General features: G+C 46.9%; 1 protein-coding gene across 3 annotated transcripts in view; it reads right to left on the bottom strand.

Moving 5' to 3' along the window:
- OTOF (otoferlin) overlaps positions 1-17,258 on the bottom strand; it is an 88,888-nt gene that overhangs the window by 54,221 nt on the left and 17,409 nt on the right. For all 3 annotated transcript variants that reach the window (XM_088796250.1, XM_074331805.2, XM_019735385.3), the window contains exon 3: positions 5,497-5,585. In XM_088796250.1, coding sequence (XP_088652376.1) covers positions 5,497-5,585 — 89 coding nt within the window. The remainder of the gene's footprint in view (positions 1-5,496; positions 5,586-17,258) is intronic.

The following is a 17,258-nucleotide window of genomic DNA, read 5'->3' as shown; positions in this document are numbered from 1 at the left end:
GAAGCCTCCTTCCCCAGCTGCGTGCTGGCCTCTTTCCAGCTCGGGCAGTGCACAAAGAGACGTGCTGGCCTGGGGGTCGGGAGACCTGGAGCCACTGGCCCCAAGTCTCAATTTCGTCATCATAAAGCAAAGGGGGTGGGCTTGTAGCTTCCGTACGGTGTGGGCATTCTAACAGTAGACTACAGTAGGCACGAAAGAATGCCAGAATCTTTTTGTAGCCTCCCCTCTTTTGGTTCTAAATCAGTGGTCCTCAAATATCAGCATGAACAGAATCGTCTGGAGGGCCTGTTAAAACACAAATGACTAGGACCTCACCCACCCTGGGCTGCACTGGCCAGTTTAGTGACTGGCTGGGAAAGAGGAAGGACAGGCCTGACCTGTACCTTTTGTGACTTCCATGGTGAACATATTCCCCCCACGGCCAATTTCAGTGCTGGGCACTCAGGCGCATCTCTCCCTAGATTCCTTAGATGGCAGAGGAAGGCCCAAGGATCAACAGAGATGCTGCAATGTGACAAGACACTCCCAGGGGGCAGGATGGAGCCATTCCCCCCATACTCCCATCCCCTGCCACCCTGCAAGTGCTCAGAGAAGCCTCTGGCACCTTCTAGGCTTAAAGAAGGCCAGAATCAAAGACCTTTAGACTTGAGAGGGGCATGGGAGGAGAGCCTGTCCAGCATTCCATTAAGAAGGAGTCCCTTAAAATCCTCCTGACACATGCTCTCAAGCCCCTGCCTAACGCCCTGTGATGGGGCTCTCACCCCCACTGCTACTCTTACTGTTCGTCTATTTTGCCACTGCTTTAGTCACAAAATAAGCCGAGGTCTGCCTCTGGAAAATCCCCCACACCTCATGCCCTGGCCATGTCCTGTCCCACACACAGACTAAATTCCATCTCTAACGGGAGGCAGTGTAGACAATGGAAAGAACCTGGGCTTTGGAGTCAGACAGAGGTGGGTTCACCCAGCAGGGTCTAAGGGGGATTCTACCGTCTGGCAGCTGTGTGACTTTGGCTAGTTCTCTAACCTCTCTGAGCCTTGCTTTTATCCCATCTTCCCAGAGGAGGTGCTACCACCCGACTCACTGCGTGGTGGTGAGAACAATCTCCAACACCCTGGCACTCAGATGTCGGCCCCTCCTCCCCTCCTTAATGAGCTGTCTGGAGGGCCCATGCCTGGCTGGTCTTCTTTGCAGAATGGGCTTTGGGGGCAAATGCTCAGCCTTACAGAGCTGGGGCCCAAGTGAGGCCCAGAGGGTGGGGCTGCAACCCCAGGAGATTGCTCCACCAAAGGAATTGGCTTGTCTACCCCCACAGGGTGGCTTGGGGGCTTTTATATCTAACGGTTCCCCCCAACTTCCCAAACAAAAACAAAAATCATATTCTTTGAAATGGACAATTGCTATTACCTCAGTCTTATGTAAAATTGAAGAAATTTTTTTAATTATACAATTTTTATAAAATGTTGTTCTTCCTACATGTCTGTAACATACCATCTAAGCAAAAACGGTGCTTGTTAGGAAAACACAGCATCACAAGTGCCCTAATGCTGCTTCCAACAAAATGCTGCCCCACGGCCCCCCTCTATAGACAGGAAGGAAGCCCTGGCTCTGGGATGCGTGGTGACCCCCAGGCAACCCCTCCCAGCCCAGCTGCCCTTTGTCCAGCCTGGCTGCAAACTCACTGGCATCTGCCTATTGCCTTTGCTCCTCTGGGTGGGTCAGCATGGAGCAGCTGCCTGGGAAGGTGGGGTCCAGAGCAACTGAGGAAGGGTGGGTTCACATGCCCTTTGGACAGCTGGGTCCTTCCCTGGGAAGTGGAGGTGTGAGGCCCTTCGTTCTGGGGAAAGGAGCACTGGCCCTGGGGTGAGGAGGTCTGGGTTGAAGACCTGGCTCTGCCCTGAGTCTGCTGTGTGAGCCTGGGCAAGGGCCAATTCTGGGCCTAAATTTTCCCCCAGGTATTTAGCTGAAGGAGCTGAGACCTAATCTTCTGTCCTCTGACAACCTCCCTTATGCGGCCCATTCAGGTTACCCATTAAAAAAAGTGCACCCCCACAGAGCCTGTAGCCACCCAGGAGACTGGACTGGCCCCCAAGGAGGATTCCCAGTTGATGAGCCAGAAGGGAGGGGGCCTCTGGCACAGACCAGCCACAGACGGACCACAATAGAGCTGCAACCAGGCACCAGGAACTGTCAATAATTCATTGCTTTCCCCTGGGAGCTGGTGTCAAGTGCCAGAGACGCTAAGCCTCCGCTGTTCTCCTGGCTCCTGAATTATTCAGGAGTTTCAGGAGACTGGCACCTGGGTCAGGTCATGCCCCCTCAAGGGTCCTGGACAGGCAGAAGGGGACCCCCAAGAGCCTCTGGACCCAACACCTTGTCCTCACCAGAAGTCCTGTTCAAGGTGGGCTAAGCAGACCTAGGAGTCTCCTGGGCTCTGACTAGGACACTTTCTTCCTTCACATCACATTTCCTCCTCCTCCTAGAACCGCTGGGTAAAGGGCTAACTTCTAAGCAGCGCTCCACATCTATGACTAGTCCCTTTCTCTGAGATGGGCAATGATGGCATTAGGCCTTATAGGTCCCATTTCTCACACCAGCCTCGTTTACCTCAGTTTCCAAAATGTATCAGTCATGTGACTGGGCTGTCCCCTTGGAGTGCCCTGAACTCTTCAGAGAAGAAGGGCCACTCTGAGTCCTGCTCCCAGATCCACCCTGTACAACCTCTGCCTCCTGACCCCACAGGGCATTTATTCATTCACTCATCATACAAAGTCATGGGGGCTTACTGGGTACCAGGCATCCTCCCAAGCAGTGGGTGTGGTTTTGCTGGATGGCAAGCCTCCTGCAAACCCCAGAGGCGCCCCCTCAGCTCAGCTACCCCATGAGAAGGAACCTGCAGACTGAGCTGGGCCATGGTGGGGACAGAGGGCTGTGGCCGCAACAGTTCCTCTGGCCTGATCCAGGCAAACAGCAGGTGGGCCTTTTCTGTGGCTCTGGGAAATGGAGGCCTGATTCTCAGCTGTGTAGTCCTGCGCCCCACCTGACTTCAAGCACTCAGCCCTTCCACTCTGATCCCCCAAGCCGGCCTGTGTGAGGGTGGGCTCTCTGCACGCCTCTGACGGCAGCCCTTTCCCCCATCCCAGCTCTGCAGCCAACAGTGCCTGGACATTCTTCAGGCTCCCGAGGAAACGGCAGGACCCTCTTCCACCAGGCCCATGCCTACCACCCCCTGTGGGGTTTCCTGCCTTCTCTTGGGTGGGGACAGGGAAGGTAGGGAGAAGAGGAGAATTAGAATAGGACCCCCACGTCTGTCTCCCTCTTGTTGGCATTTTAGAACAACCAATTGAAGCTTTACCTTTCAGCATATTTGCTGTTAGGGTAGTCAACTTCCCAAACGATTATCAAATACTTCCGATTTGTTCATAGCAGGAGTTTTGATGTCTTCCAAGGTTTCCAGCATTTCAGTGACTGGTCTTGCAGCTTTTACGTAAACGATCTACCAATCTCTTTCCACCCTTCACTTTCACCATCATTGCTCACATACCCTGGTTTCTGGGACTTTGAGGATTAGGAAGGGGAGGAAAAAGATATGCACCCTGGTCCTGCTCTACCAGTGTCTACACATGTGGCCCCAGTATCCTCTCTGAGACTCAGTTTCCCTATCTGTACAATGAGGGCTGCACTGGCTGAGCTCTGAGGCTCCTGGATGCTCTGCCATCTGTGTCTGGGTCCCTGCTGGGGTGCCCGGATGCCCCTTCTGGCCGTCAGCTTCCACTTCTGCTTTCTCCTCCTGTACACCTTGTTGTGCATGTATGTGGGCCTTTCTCCTGTTCCTGTTTCTCCTGTCATCATGTGTCACCCATTCTCCCACCTCAGGGAAGAAGGTCATGCTTCATGTTGGGGGCTCCTGGTGGGTGTCTCACCAACCTTTTTTGTGGGTGTCTCACCAACCTTTCTTGTGGGTGCCCAGAGGCAGCTGCCTGAATGGTGTGATGTCCTGAGAAGCCAAGGGAGAGGCCTCTCTGCCCTAAACATCTGCCAGCAGTTCTGAAATGCCCACATACCATACTTAGCTGAGATCTGCAGGTTCCCAATACAAAACTCAGAATCCTTGCAGCCCACTTGGTTCAGCCCTTCCTGGTCCAGAAAGCCCCTTAATGACATCGCGGTCCCTGTTTGCTAACCCTCTCCCCATCACAGCTCATTGCTTGGAGAGCTCTGACCATCTGTTATCTGTCTGCTGTCTTCTCACAGTGCAGCCGGTCCTGCATCTGGGCACACATCTCTCTTTCCTCTTCCACATGTCAGAAAACCTTCTTGGGACAGGCACGGTGCCTTAAACCCTCATCTTAGTTCCTCCAGTGACTAGCAGAGGGTCTGCCTGGTACAGAGTATTTGCTCAGTAAATGTTTGATGAGTCACTAAAAGGATGGATGGATGGATGGATGGATGGATGGATGGATGGATGGATGGATGGATGGTGAACATGTCCTCTGTGATTTTCTCCTCCAGGCTCTCATCCCTTGTTCTAAAAGATTTAAAGTCCCTTTTCCCCTGGCAACCACAAGGTGGTGCCTACTGTTGTTTCCACCCAGCATGAGGACAATGGAACGAACCCTCACCTCTTCTGCTCTTATTGCTCTACTTCTATTAATATGACCTATGACTAGGTCAGCTTTTCTTTTGTTTGTAGTCCTCCCACTGCTGACTGAGCTCTCAGTGAATAATGCCCCCACACCTTTTTGGACATGTCCTCTAGCTTGTATTTATAAGAGCAATTGGTTTTTGAACCCAGCACAGGAATCGACATTTATTATAGTTAGCCACCATTCCAGACTATTCAAATCATTCTGAATTCTGCTTGTCACCCAGAGAGAAAGGTGGGGACAACTTTTGTTGACCCTCTAGTAGTGACAGTGCTCATGTGATAGGTGTGTTTCACTGCAGAATGTAAGCTCCGTGAGGGAAGGTACCTCGCAATCCTCAGCACAGTAGGCCCTTAGTAAACATTTGGGGAATCAATTAATAAACAAAATCTATCTCATTGAATTCTCGCAGCTTCCCTTTGAGGTAAGCACTTATCCTTTTTACACGTGAGTATACAGAACTCAGAGAGGTTATGTAACCTGCCCAGGGTCACACAGTAGGTGATAGAGCTGGGATTTGAGATCAAGTTTGCCTGACTCTTAAACCATCGTACCAAACTTCCTCAGAGCACTCGTCTTCCACAAGTGTGACAAGTGTGCCCTCAAGGCTACAGATGGTTTATTGGAGGATATTATCAGCCATTAGTTAGGTTCTCTGATGAGCAACTGTGGCCCAGCATGTGTAAGGGGAAGACTTAAAGAAGGGGACAGAAACAGGTCTTTGAAGGTCAATCCAGAGCAGGCTATGGGTGCGGGTCCCCTTTTAAACCCAAAGGAGAGGGAAGCCCAAGGAGCAGGGCAGGCCCCCAGCCCCTTCGGCCCTGCCTCTCCTCCCCCAGCCCACACTTACTTGTTGCTGAATACTTTGCTGTAGTTGAAGATCTGAATCTCAAGTATCTCACTGTTGTCGATGCTGCTGGCCACCGGCCACCGGAAGGTCTGGAGAGAGAGGGACAGCTGTGGCCTTGGGTGGAAGTGACAGAAAAGGGTGTGGGGAGCGGGTGGGGGTCCCTGGTAAGGTGGCCCCTCATATCGGCCTAGTGCTCCACAGGGACAAATTTCACACCTGGAATCGCATTTAATTGTGACCAGCACCTCGGAGCATGGACGTTGTTTTGCATCTTCCAAAGATGGCACTGCGAGGGGGTTGGTGACATGCCCAAGGTCACAGGGTGAGTGGACCAAGACTTCTGACTCAGCCCAGTGTTCCTTCCACGCCTCACAGTGGCCTCCCAACTCCTGGGGTACACTCGTGAGTGGAGGTGTAACCAGGGGCAGCTCCAGGGCAATAGTAAGGGTTGTGGGCTGTGAGCTTGGTTTCTGTCGTGACTCCCATCCGAATCATCTGCCCTGTCCAAGCTCTGCCCAGATGAGAGCCCTGGGCTCTCCCTTTCAGGTCAAAGCACCTCTCACACTGGGAATACTAACTTTGGGGACAGATTTTAGCTGTTTGCTGGCATTAGAGTCAGGTCTTCAGAGGAGGGACATCCCATCTCCAACTCACTGTTTCTAGATTAATCCTCACCATGTCTGTGTTGGCCTCATTATTGAGTTAAGAATAATGATAAACAGGAAGTTGCACGGGATTTTTCCTGATGCCCTAGAGGTGGCAATGAGGGCCCAAAACAGAGGGCCCAAAGGTGCTACGTACCCATCCTCTAAAGAGAGCTGCCCGCAGGCAGAGCCAGGCACCTCACTCTGGTCCTCCTCAAAGGCCTGCTGCCCCAACTTTCACCCCACCCCTTCTCCTTCCTGGGATGAAATAGAAGATTGGGGAAGGGAAAGGTGGAAAGACTCACATCCTCGGTGGGGCACTCTCCTGGGAGAATAGCTCAGCAACGCTGAGGCACCCTCAGGAAGGGGAGCTTGGCAGGCCAGTTCCCAGTAACATCTGCCCAGGCAATGGACTGACTGATCTGCCCTGTAAGCCTCTCAGGAGACCCACAGAGCACCACAGGGCCAGGACAGCAGCCATGAAGGAGACTAGCATGCCACTTTTTGGTGCATCGAGTATAGAGTCTACATTCTGTGTGCCCGATGGATGTTGTAAAGAGTAGTCAGACTCAAGCTGGCCTGCTGACACTCTACCCAAGGCTGCCTGCCAGGAGAGGGGTCCTCAGCTTGGATGAGGCTGTGACGTTATACCCCCGGTGGCAGGAGCTGGGGTGGCACGGAGCCAGGTCTCCTAGGCTGGGCATCAATCTTGTGTGGCAGGCCGCTCAGGTCTCCCACAGAGCCCACCCACACAGCGTCCTATGAGACAGCCAGCCTTTGCAGGTCTGCCATGCTGATGGCTTCCAGAGTTGGTTAGAGCTCGTCAGAGAAGCGGTCAGACCATAAGGAGGGGCCCATGTCCATGGCAGAGACCAAGAATCAGACCGTGTACCCCCACCCGCAGTGGAGGGGGAGGAAACATGGAGGGCCTGACCTTATCCCACTCCATGTCTTGAACCACAACCTGAGAAAAGGGAGAAGACCAGGTGTAAAGAAGACGCCAGACTGGAGTAGTCAACCTTTCTGAACTTGACGTTGAATAACTAAGAATGACCAGACAGCCCTGAGGTCTATTCAAACGGCCATTGAGAGATAGTATCAAGGGGAATTTTGACAGAGCAGGTGGATGATAGTGATTTTTAAATTTTGTTTCATTTTTTATACCCCACCAAATTCAGACTGTTCAATAGACTAGAAATAAATAATAATGATGGTAATCATAACGACAGCTGCCATTTGTAGGCAACTTTTCATTATGCAGGGGTCTGAATGCTTTAGACGTAATCATTCATTTAGTCTTTATTACAACCCAGCAGGCTGGTGTTGTGTTCTCTTTTATAGACAGAGAAACACAGGCTTGGAGAAGTAACCCGCTTCAGAGAACTTGGCTGTTAGGGGCTGAGCAGGCCCTGGGCAGGCTTCTGAGAGCCCACCCTGCAACGCTGCCATTTCAAAGGTGTGCTTCCTTCTCCCAGACTGAGGAGTGGGGACTTGGGGGGCATAGGACCAGCCTGGAAGGTTACTCCCAGTGTGGGCAGGGTCTGTCTCACGAAAACGAGCTTAATGTCCTCTCTTCAGGATTGGCCAAGTCCCAGGGAGGCCCCTGACTCCCTGATGGTTCAGCTGGAGCAGGCAGGAGAGGGAGGAAGAAGCAGAGAAGGGAGAGGGCCCAGGGTGGGGAGGGAGAGGGTTCTGAGCAGGCCCTTGGACCCAGAAGGAAGAGGGCAGGATGAGGGAAGTCTGGGAGAGCGGAGCAGCCTGGTCCTGCCCACAGGACCTCATTAAGCAGCTTCTGTTCCTGCTGCCTGCACACTTCCTGCTCAGGCAAGTATGCAGTTTTCTTAATGAAGTTGCTTTTATTGAGCTGCAGGGAAATAAACCAGCTCAGGAAGGCCCAATGCATTGGTCATGGTGCTGAAGGAAGCCACAAAGATTTCAGTTTCCTTGGGATAAAGGGGGCAGGGGTGTTTGATCCACCCGAGGGCCTGTGGGTGACGTTTTGGCTTTGGAAGGAGAGAAAGATTAGGAGAAAAAGGAGATGACTGTGGAAATTGCACCATTAGCGGAAGGAGGTGTTGATTCAGTGAATACACAGGAACAGCGGAAGTCACTGGGAGGAAAAGGGACCCAGAGAAGGAAACTGCTTGGGACTGCTGTTTGCTCATCGCCAAGGGCTGACTTGCTGAGTGACTGGGGTGCAGTTTATTGGGTCACAAGTGTCCACAGGAGTAAAAAGCTGGTCATCGTGGGCCATTTTGCTGAGTAGAGGGGAGGGGAGTCAGGGAGGCGGGGGAGGGGCTTGCCTGGGGGCTCCCTGACTGGAGGAGATGAGACTCCAGAGGAAGCAGACCTGGTCATATGGTTTAGCAGCCCTTTCAGGAATTTTTCCAGGAAGGAGCCTTAGGAAGAGAGAACATGAGAAAGTAAATGCTAGAGCGGGGTTGGGGTCAGGGCTGTCACCGTGCACGCCACAAACTAAGGCCCTTCTCAGAGGCTTTTATGATGTCCTGCAAGTCCTGAGCGAGTCCCATAAGCTTCTTTCATCTCTGACTTCCTCTCCCTTTAAGTATTCTTCCCTTACCTCACTTTTCTGTCTCCCCATTTTCCCCCCCTTGTTTCTCCATGGTCTTTTCTCCTGTTTGCTCCTCTGCTATCTTCTCACCGTGTCCATTTTAGTCTTATATTAATTTCTTTCTTTCTCTCTCTCTCTCTCTCTCTCTCTCTCTCTCTCTCTCTCTCTCTCTCTCTCTCTCTCTCTGTTTTTCTGTCTGTCTATCTCTCTGCCTCTGTCTCTCTGTCTCTGTCTCAGTGGTTCTCAAGCCTGGCTGCACCTTAGAATCACTTCTGGTAGCTTTAAAAACTCCCAGGCCCCAACCTGCATTTGAGACAGATTAAACCAGAGTCTCTGCACAGGATCCAGGTATGGTCAGCACTCCCAGGTGACTCCCCCTGATGTGGCCACATTTGGGGACCACCGCCCAAGCAAAGACCTTCTTGATGAAAGCAAAACATCAGCTTCCTCCTCCTCCCCCACCCCACTCCACGTAGCCCTCTCCCACTGGGGTCTGGAACAGTCAGGGCTTTGCAACCTAGAACCATTCTCCTAGCTCAAAGAGGACACAAGGCCTGGAGGCACTCTTTGCTACTCCCATTTGTCCTCTTTAGAAGCAAAGACATGGGCTTTGGTTTAGCTTGAATTTTCCTTAGCTGTTTCCTCTATTTTCCCCCCTCCTTTGTCTGAGGAGGGGGGTCCCAGGAGCCCTGGGAGTGTGGAGTTGTGACCCAGTTCGCTAGCTCTAGGGTTGTGTGTGACCTGGCTGGTGCTGGCCAGGGCGGCAAAGTTCCACATCCTATCAGCTCTGCAATCTAGGACTCCACAGAAAGGTTTCCCTGATGTAGGTTGGAGAATGACCTGGATTATCCTGGCCTTCATAGATGAGTCTGGAACCAACCCAAATCATCACGACAATATCCTTAAAGGGATAGTTCTCTAGCTTTTGTTTTGGTGGTGGAAGGGGAACATCTTAGGGTATTTTGCAGAGCTTAAGGTGTAATAGAAAGACACCATCTTGGGAATTGAAAGACCCAAGATTCAAGTTGGGTTTATTCTTTTGTTCATTCTTTCACTCGGCAATATTCCCGGCGCCCTGTGCTGGATGCCAAGCCATTGATGAACCAGATGGGTACATTCCTGGCCCCACATTGCTCACAGCTCTGTGAAAGCAAAGTGAGGACATAAGATCAGGTCCCCTTGACCCCCCACCTCCCCACCCCAGGCTGGTGACCTCTCCCTCCTCTAGCTCAGAAAACCCATTGTCCACATTTGTCTGTTCTGGATCCATCTCCCCACTGGACGGAGGGAGGGCAGGATTGAGCCTTGTCCACTTTGCAAGTGGCCATAAGCTCTGGAATCAGATAGGCTTGGGTTCAAATCCTGATGTGACCACTTGTCACCTGGGATGATACCACCCCAGTGAGTTATAGTGAGTTACTGCACCGTGTAAAGCTCTCAGCCCAGCCTGCCACATACTAAGGGTTCCACAAATAGCAGCTGGACGTCTTACTATTCCTATAAGTACTACTGTCATTCTGGCCGCTTCCGTGGAGTCCAGGCCACACGGGGCCTGGCTTAGAGCCAAACCAAACTGGTTTGAGGTGGGTCTGGTATGGCCATTCCCATTCCCTCAGGACAGGGGCCTCTGCTGGCTGCTGGCCTGGCACAAAGCCCCCACCCCTCCGGAGTTGTAGGTTAAATGCAAGATCTCAGGTTCCAACCTCTGGGAAAGGAGACACCTTGTCCAGGCTCCGTTTCCACCCATTGTTGTCCGGAGCATTGCCTTTCTTCCACCGCCACCGCCTCCCCACTCAGGTTCCTCAGCCTGGCCTGCAGCAGCCCCTCTCATCCTTGTCTGAGTGGAGGAGGGAGAGACGTTGATTTTCTTGTCTGGTTTTTTTTTTTTTTTTTCAGCCATTAAACAGTCCTGCAAGGCAGGCAGAGCAAGGAGTATATCCCCATTTTACAGAAGGGGACTCTGAGGCCTAGAAAGTTTGAGTGGCCAGCCCAAGGTCACAGGGTTTGTTAATACCTCAGCGAGAATGGTAGCCAGTTCTCATGACTCCAGCCCAGTGTTCTTTGTACCTCACTGAGCTGGTTCCCAAAGACCCTGGGCACAGTAAGGATGAGTAAAGAGACTCTCTGGGAAGCCAAGAGGCCTTTGGAGGTTTTGCAAGGGCAACTGAGGTTCCTTTTTCAAGCTTGCTCTGGACCACTGACAGGCTGGTTCCTTCAGGGGCCAGCCAGGGACGTTTAAGACTTGTCCACCTCAGTCTGGAGACAGATATAAACATGGGTACACTTCCATGGTTTCTCTGGAAAGACCCTTGGGCACTCCCTGAGCAGGGGTTGGGAGGGTTGCCTCCACTGCTTTGTGGGTGTGTACTGCTGACCAGTGGCAGCCAGGCTACAGGCCACTTCTCAGTGGGAGAAATGGAGGCAGAGACATGGAAAGATCCCAACAAGGTCCTGCAGAACTACTGGGGGTCAGGCTCAGAAGCAGCTTTCTACTGTTGCATCCAGAGGGGGTTTAGAATCAAACCTAAGTGTGTAAATGGCTTTGCCATCTACAGCTCTGTCACCTTGGGAAGGATACGTACTCTCTGAGCCTGAGTGTCATCCCCTGGGCGTTGCTGTGGATGAAAGAGGAAGCAGCTGTCATGATCTTCCAGTGGGGCTGCTGGGGCAGGGTGGGGGGTGATGGACAAGTCCTTGAAGTGTGGGAGGGCCTGAGCGCCCCAAGTCATTTAACATCCTTGCTCCCATTTCACTAAGTGCCTGTGGTTTCCCCATTGTAACAACCAGAAAATTCCCTGTCCACCTGGGGGTGAGTAGAACTTTCCTCAGGTGAGAACCACTGCTCCCCATCTTGGTACCACTCTCTGACATGGCTGCGTACTTTTGCTCATAACTCCCTGGCTTCTGCCTCCTCCTCGGTCTCTCCACACTCCCCTGGAGGCTCCCCTGTGCCCAATTCCTGCACAGACCCTCCTGTGTTGTTGAGCATGCCTCTCCCTCTGGGTATCACTAGCCTGGGGCCTGGCACACATTAGGTGCTCAGAATGTGGTCCCATGCTTGGGAGCAACAGGGACTGACTCTCCATCTGTCCTGGGCTGGGGGGAGCTGGGAGCAGGAAGGACATGGTGATTAACTTTGAATGTCATGTCTACCTGTAGCTCAGGTGTCCCAGGGGACAGTTAATGGAAAGGAGTGGCAATGTCCTTGGAAAGGGCATCGGGTTGCTCATTGGCTGTAAGCCTGGGTGGACATGTCCCCTGGGAGACTTGGTGAAAAGGATGGCGTCAGATGCTTTGCCTGGTTGACTGGGGCCAGAGGCCCAAGGAGGCAAGACTTTGAGAGACTGGGCTGGGCTGTCTACATGTTCACTCAACCAGCCCCTCCCTCTCAGGGCCTTAACTGAGGAAACAAGGAGAGGAAGGGAATGTGCAGATTCTGTGTTGGGGTAAGCCTGAGGCCAGGACAGCTAGTTTAGTATCCTGGAATGGATATCATCCAACAATCTCTCATTTTGTTCATCATTTTAGAAAGAGACTTCATACCCATCATCAGCCCCACTTGACAACAGTAGTAACTGAAGCTTAGAAACTGAGGCAGAAAGTCACACAGCCAGGAAGGGGAGAAGTCCAGAACAGAACTCTCCTTGGAGAGGGCACAGCCTGGGGGCTGTGCTGGTCAATGGTGACTCCCTAGCCCAGGCAAGAAGGTTGAGAACTTTCTCCTCTGTGTCTGTGGCCCTGGGCCTGTGGACGCAACTGCACTGTGTGGGATGGACCCAAAGTGAGGAGAGGACAGAGATTCTGGGTGGCCCATCAAGCTGGTGGCTGCTCAGCTAAATGCCATCCTCAAAGGGAATAATCTGCCATAACGTCCTTCTCAGACCGAACACAGCCAGATATCCTCGTCAAAAGTGAAGTCTAGGCAAGAAGGGGTAAGCTATTCTGGTTGTCACAGCAGAGCTGCTGCTTTGTGCCAAAATCATGACTTAAGACTGTTGGTTCTGCCCCAAAATCAACCCTGCAGAAACTATAGGAGCAGGAGGGAAATGAGGATTCCAGGAAGTAACAAACAAACAGAAAAGCAAATATGAGAAACCCAGGGAGACCAAAGGCTGTTTGAGCTGATGTGTGTGGGGAAGATAGAGGCTACCCAGCTTGAGCCAGGAGTGAATAGAAGCAGCATTGGGAGAATAGGTCGGAGAAAATCTTTGTACGTTCTGCTCTTACCTTTCCCTGGCATTACGTTGGGGCAATTGTTGCCTGCTCCTTAACTGATAAAATTGTGACAGCAGTGCTACTGGGAGGATGATTGATGAAAAAGGTATTGATAGACCAACTGCTTATACCTTCTTCACCCATAAAGATCGTTTATTAAAAATCTAGAATGCCTTCTGTCAACCATGTTTCTCCTTAAAGACTCAGAGATGAGAGCCTTACTCTGTTTCTTTGGTGACTAGGGCCCTTCCTTGTGCTCAAGCCTGCCCTTCAACCCCCAGGGACTGACACAGCCGGTTTTTGATATCTCCCCAATACTTGTTAGCAGACAGAGTAGCTCATACCAGGGAAAGTTGAACAGGGAAAAGTAAAGAGACACTTGGAGAGGATCTCTTCCATAAAAGAAAGACAATACACTGAACAGTATATACCAACTGGGTGGGGCTGCAACATTAGAACAAATGGATCATAAATATATACATTAGCAATGAAACAAGGATAAGAAATAATTTTTTAAAAAACAAATTAGTGAATTTTGAAGATCAATTTGAAGAACTCCCTCAGAAGACAGCAGGAAAAGATTTATAGTGTGTGTGTGTGTGTGTGTGTGTGTGTGTGTGTGTGTGTTTGTATATATATATATATAAAAGAAACAGCAATTAGAAGTAGAAGTACTGACATCTGATAATAGGAGTTGCAGAGGAAAGAACAATATAAAAACTGAATGGAAGGAATATTTGAAAAAAACAATGGAGATAGAATTTTCTGTAATAAATGAGAGATAAAAGGCCCTCAATTTGAAAGAGATTGCAAAATAGTGCAAAACAGGAGAGATAGGAAACCCACAATTAAACACAATATAATAAAGTTTAAGAATATCAAAGATAAAGGAATTACACTTTTTTTTTCCCAGCGAGAAAGAAAGGTCATCCACAAAGTTACAAGAATCAGATGGCCATCAGACTTCTCAACAGAAAGATGGAATAATATTTTTGAAGTAGTGAAGGAACTTTGAACCTAAAATTTTATATCTAATGAAACTCTTATTCAAATTGGAAGAAACAAGAAAAATATTCTCAGGTTTACAGAGCTTTAAGTTTGTTACACAAAGACCCAAATTAAAAACGCTTTTGGAGGAAGTACTCAAATGAGAAGAAAAACAATTCCAAGAGATGCTTAAAGAGATATGAGAAATAAAGGTGATCAAACATCTGGTAAAGACTATTGTCTTAAAAAAGAAAAAAGAAGGCTAGCACAAATAAAAGAAAGGAGAACACACATTCATAAGAACCTAGAATTAAAATTCTAATCTAGATAATATCAGCATGAGGATGTGGGCTGAGGTGGGGAAATCAAAGAGGCATGAGAGAGAGTATTAAAGTACTTGTCACATTAGGGGAAATTATGATTAGTGATTTGTTTACACTATTAATATACATAAACATGAGTAAAGGTAACTACCTTGAAAACAAAAATAGAATGTATAACTTTTCAACTAACAGAAGAAAATCTGATCTACTCAATGGGAAGCTGGAAAGGATAAAAAAGCAAACAACAAAAAGTACAGTAAGTGGAAAATATAAAATAAGATGGTGGTAGAAATAAGCCTTATAATAATAGCAATTACAATAGATGTAAATGGATAAAACTGATCAATTAGAATACAAAGACTCTCATATTGTGGAAGAAACTAAGATCTAATAATACATGCCCTAAGACGACATACTTGAATGTGAAAACACAGAAATATTAAAAATAAAAAGATAGAAAAAATACACCAAGAAAATATGAAGGTTGAAAAAGATATACCAAGCAAATAAACCAAAATAAGCTAAGTTAGCAATCTTAATATCTGACAAAATAGAAATTAGTGCAAAAATATCATAAGAGACAAAGAAGGACATTAAATTCAGTAAAAACAAAAATAGACTAGAAGATACAGCCATCATGAGCATATAGGCAATTAACAATACAGTTTCAAAACACATCAAGCAACAACTAACAGAACTGCAGGGAGAAATATGTAAATCAACAATTGTAGTAGGAAACTCTATTACAGTCATTTTTGAAACTGATAGACCAAACAGAGAAAAACAAGCAGAAAATTGAATAATATAACTAAGAAGCTTGAGTTTATGTAAACTAATATAAGCTTGAGTTTATATTGCACTATATATAGAACCCTACACTGAACATATTGCTTTTAAGCAGAGGAAGCATTTATGACCATGAATAGGTCATAATAGAAGTCTCAATAAATTCCGTAGGGTCAGTATTATATGACTATGTTCTTTGATTGTAATGCAATAAAACTGGAAGTGGATAAAATAAAGAGCTACAATGTCATATATACTTGGAAACTAACATATTATTATGTAACTTAGGTTTAAAAGAAAATCATAAAATACTGTAAGAAATGTTCAAAACTGAATAAGAATGAAAACACTGCATATAAAATTTTGTAAGATACTGGTAAAACTGTATATACAGCAAAATGTATAACTTTAAATATGTTTATTAAGAAATAAAAAAGATAAAAATAATAGGTGTAGCACCCAAAAAGTTGGAAAAAGAGTCACAGAACAAAAGAAAATATACAGACAGAAGGGAAATAATTAGAGAAAGGGCAGAAATCAATGAAATGGAGAACAACAGGAAAGATTAATGAAGCCAAAGCTGGTTCTTTATGAAGATTAATAAGATAAACAGATCTTATTAACAAAGATACAAATAAATGAAATATTAAATAAAAAAGGTGGAACTACCTATAGGCACAAAAAAGATTTGAAAACAATTTAAAAACATTACGATTGAATATGTGCTAATACATTTGTAAACCTAGATGAAATGTAAAAATACCTAGAAAAATATAACAATCCAGAATTGGTGCAAGAAGACATTGAGAAATTGACAAGGGAGTTGAAGAGCTGCCTTTCTCAAGCTGTCCAGACTTAGATGTTTTTACATTTGATTCTTCCAACATGTCAAGGAAGAATAAATTCCTATTTTATTTGTTGTTCCAGAAAATGTTATGTATTATGCAATTATAAGAATTTTATATATTGAGCTGCAAAAATCCTAAATAAAAATATTTGTCCACTGACTCTACCCAAAATAATACATTATGAAATATACTAAAGGAGCAAATTATGGTTGTCTAAATCAATGAAGACAAAGCTTTCGATAAAGTTGAACAACCTTTGAACTTTTTATAATAAAGTTTTTATAAAAAAAACTCTCAGTAAACTAGTAAGACAAGATTAACTAGTAAGATCCTATTACAATTTATTTGATGACAAAACTTAAATGCATTTATTTCCTTTAATGAGGAGAACACAGAAAGGATATACAACCACATCATTACTGTTTAGCATAGAACTAGAGATCACGGCCAATACTCTACGGGAAGATAAAGAAGTAAGGAGGTCGAAATGCAAAGGAAGAGATAAAATATTTCTGTAGATAATATTATCATATACACAACAAAAACTGACCAATAGACAAACTATTAAAATGAGTAAGAGTTCACCATGTTTGCCAGATAAAAAAAGAAAAGGAAAGCATTTCTCTGTGCCAGCAATAATCAACGAAGAATGTAATAAAAGTAAGATACCATTCATAATGATGACAAAACCATAAAGCATCTAGAAAATAGTCAAGAATGCATAAGACTTCTATGTAGAAAACTTTAAAATCCTAGTAAAGTATGGTTGGTAATTTGACCAAACGATTTAATATTATAAAAAATTGACATCTTCCTAAGTTAATTTTTAGGCTCAATGAAATTTAATCAAAATTTCAGCTGGTTTTTGGAAGACCTTGATAAGCTTACTTTAAAATTTATCTGCACGGATAAAGTTCCATAAATAGGTCAACTTTAAAAAAGAAGAGTAAAGAGAGGGAATTTGCCTCACCAGATATTAAGACATACAGAAAAGTCATATTAATTAATGCAGTGTGGTGAATTTCGAGAACAGACAGACTAAAGGGATAGAATAGAATGTTCAGACATAGACCTTAACATACAATAAATGGAGACAAGATGATTGCTTAGCAAGTTGATTTTAGGAAAAATGATTCCTTATATGGAGAAAAATAAAACTGGACCTCTAGCTAAACCACATACAAGGTAAAAGATACAGTCACAGAATCAGAAAATGTAGGAAAATGTATTTGTAACCTAGAAGAGTGTAAAGACTTTTTCAGCAACACTTGAAAACACACCAGGATTAAGGACTTCTAGTTAATGAGGGGCACCAGGGAGAAAGTTAATAGATAGATGGCAGATTGGGAGAGGATATTTTCAATATCTAAAACCAACAAGGGATTGA

This window comes from Rhinolophus sinicus, chromosome 2 (genome assembly GCF_057876585.1).
Source record: "Rhinolophus sinicus isolate RSI-liver-muscle chromosome 2, RSI-T2T, whole genome shotgun sequence".
NCBI classification, from domain to species: domain Eukaryota; kingdom Metazoa; phylum Chordata; class Mammalia; order Chiroptera; family Rhinolophidae; genus Rhinolophus; species Rhinolophus sinicus.
The sequence above is the reverse complement of the archived record's forward strand: the minus strand, read 5'-3'. Positions and strand labels throughout refer to the sequence as shown.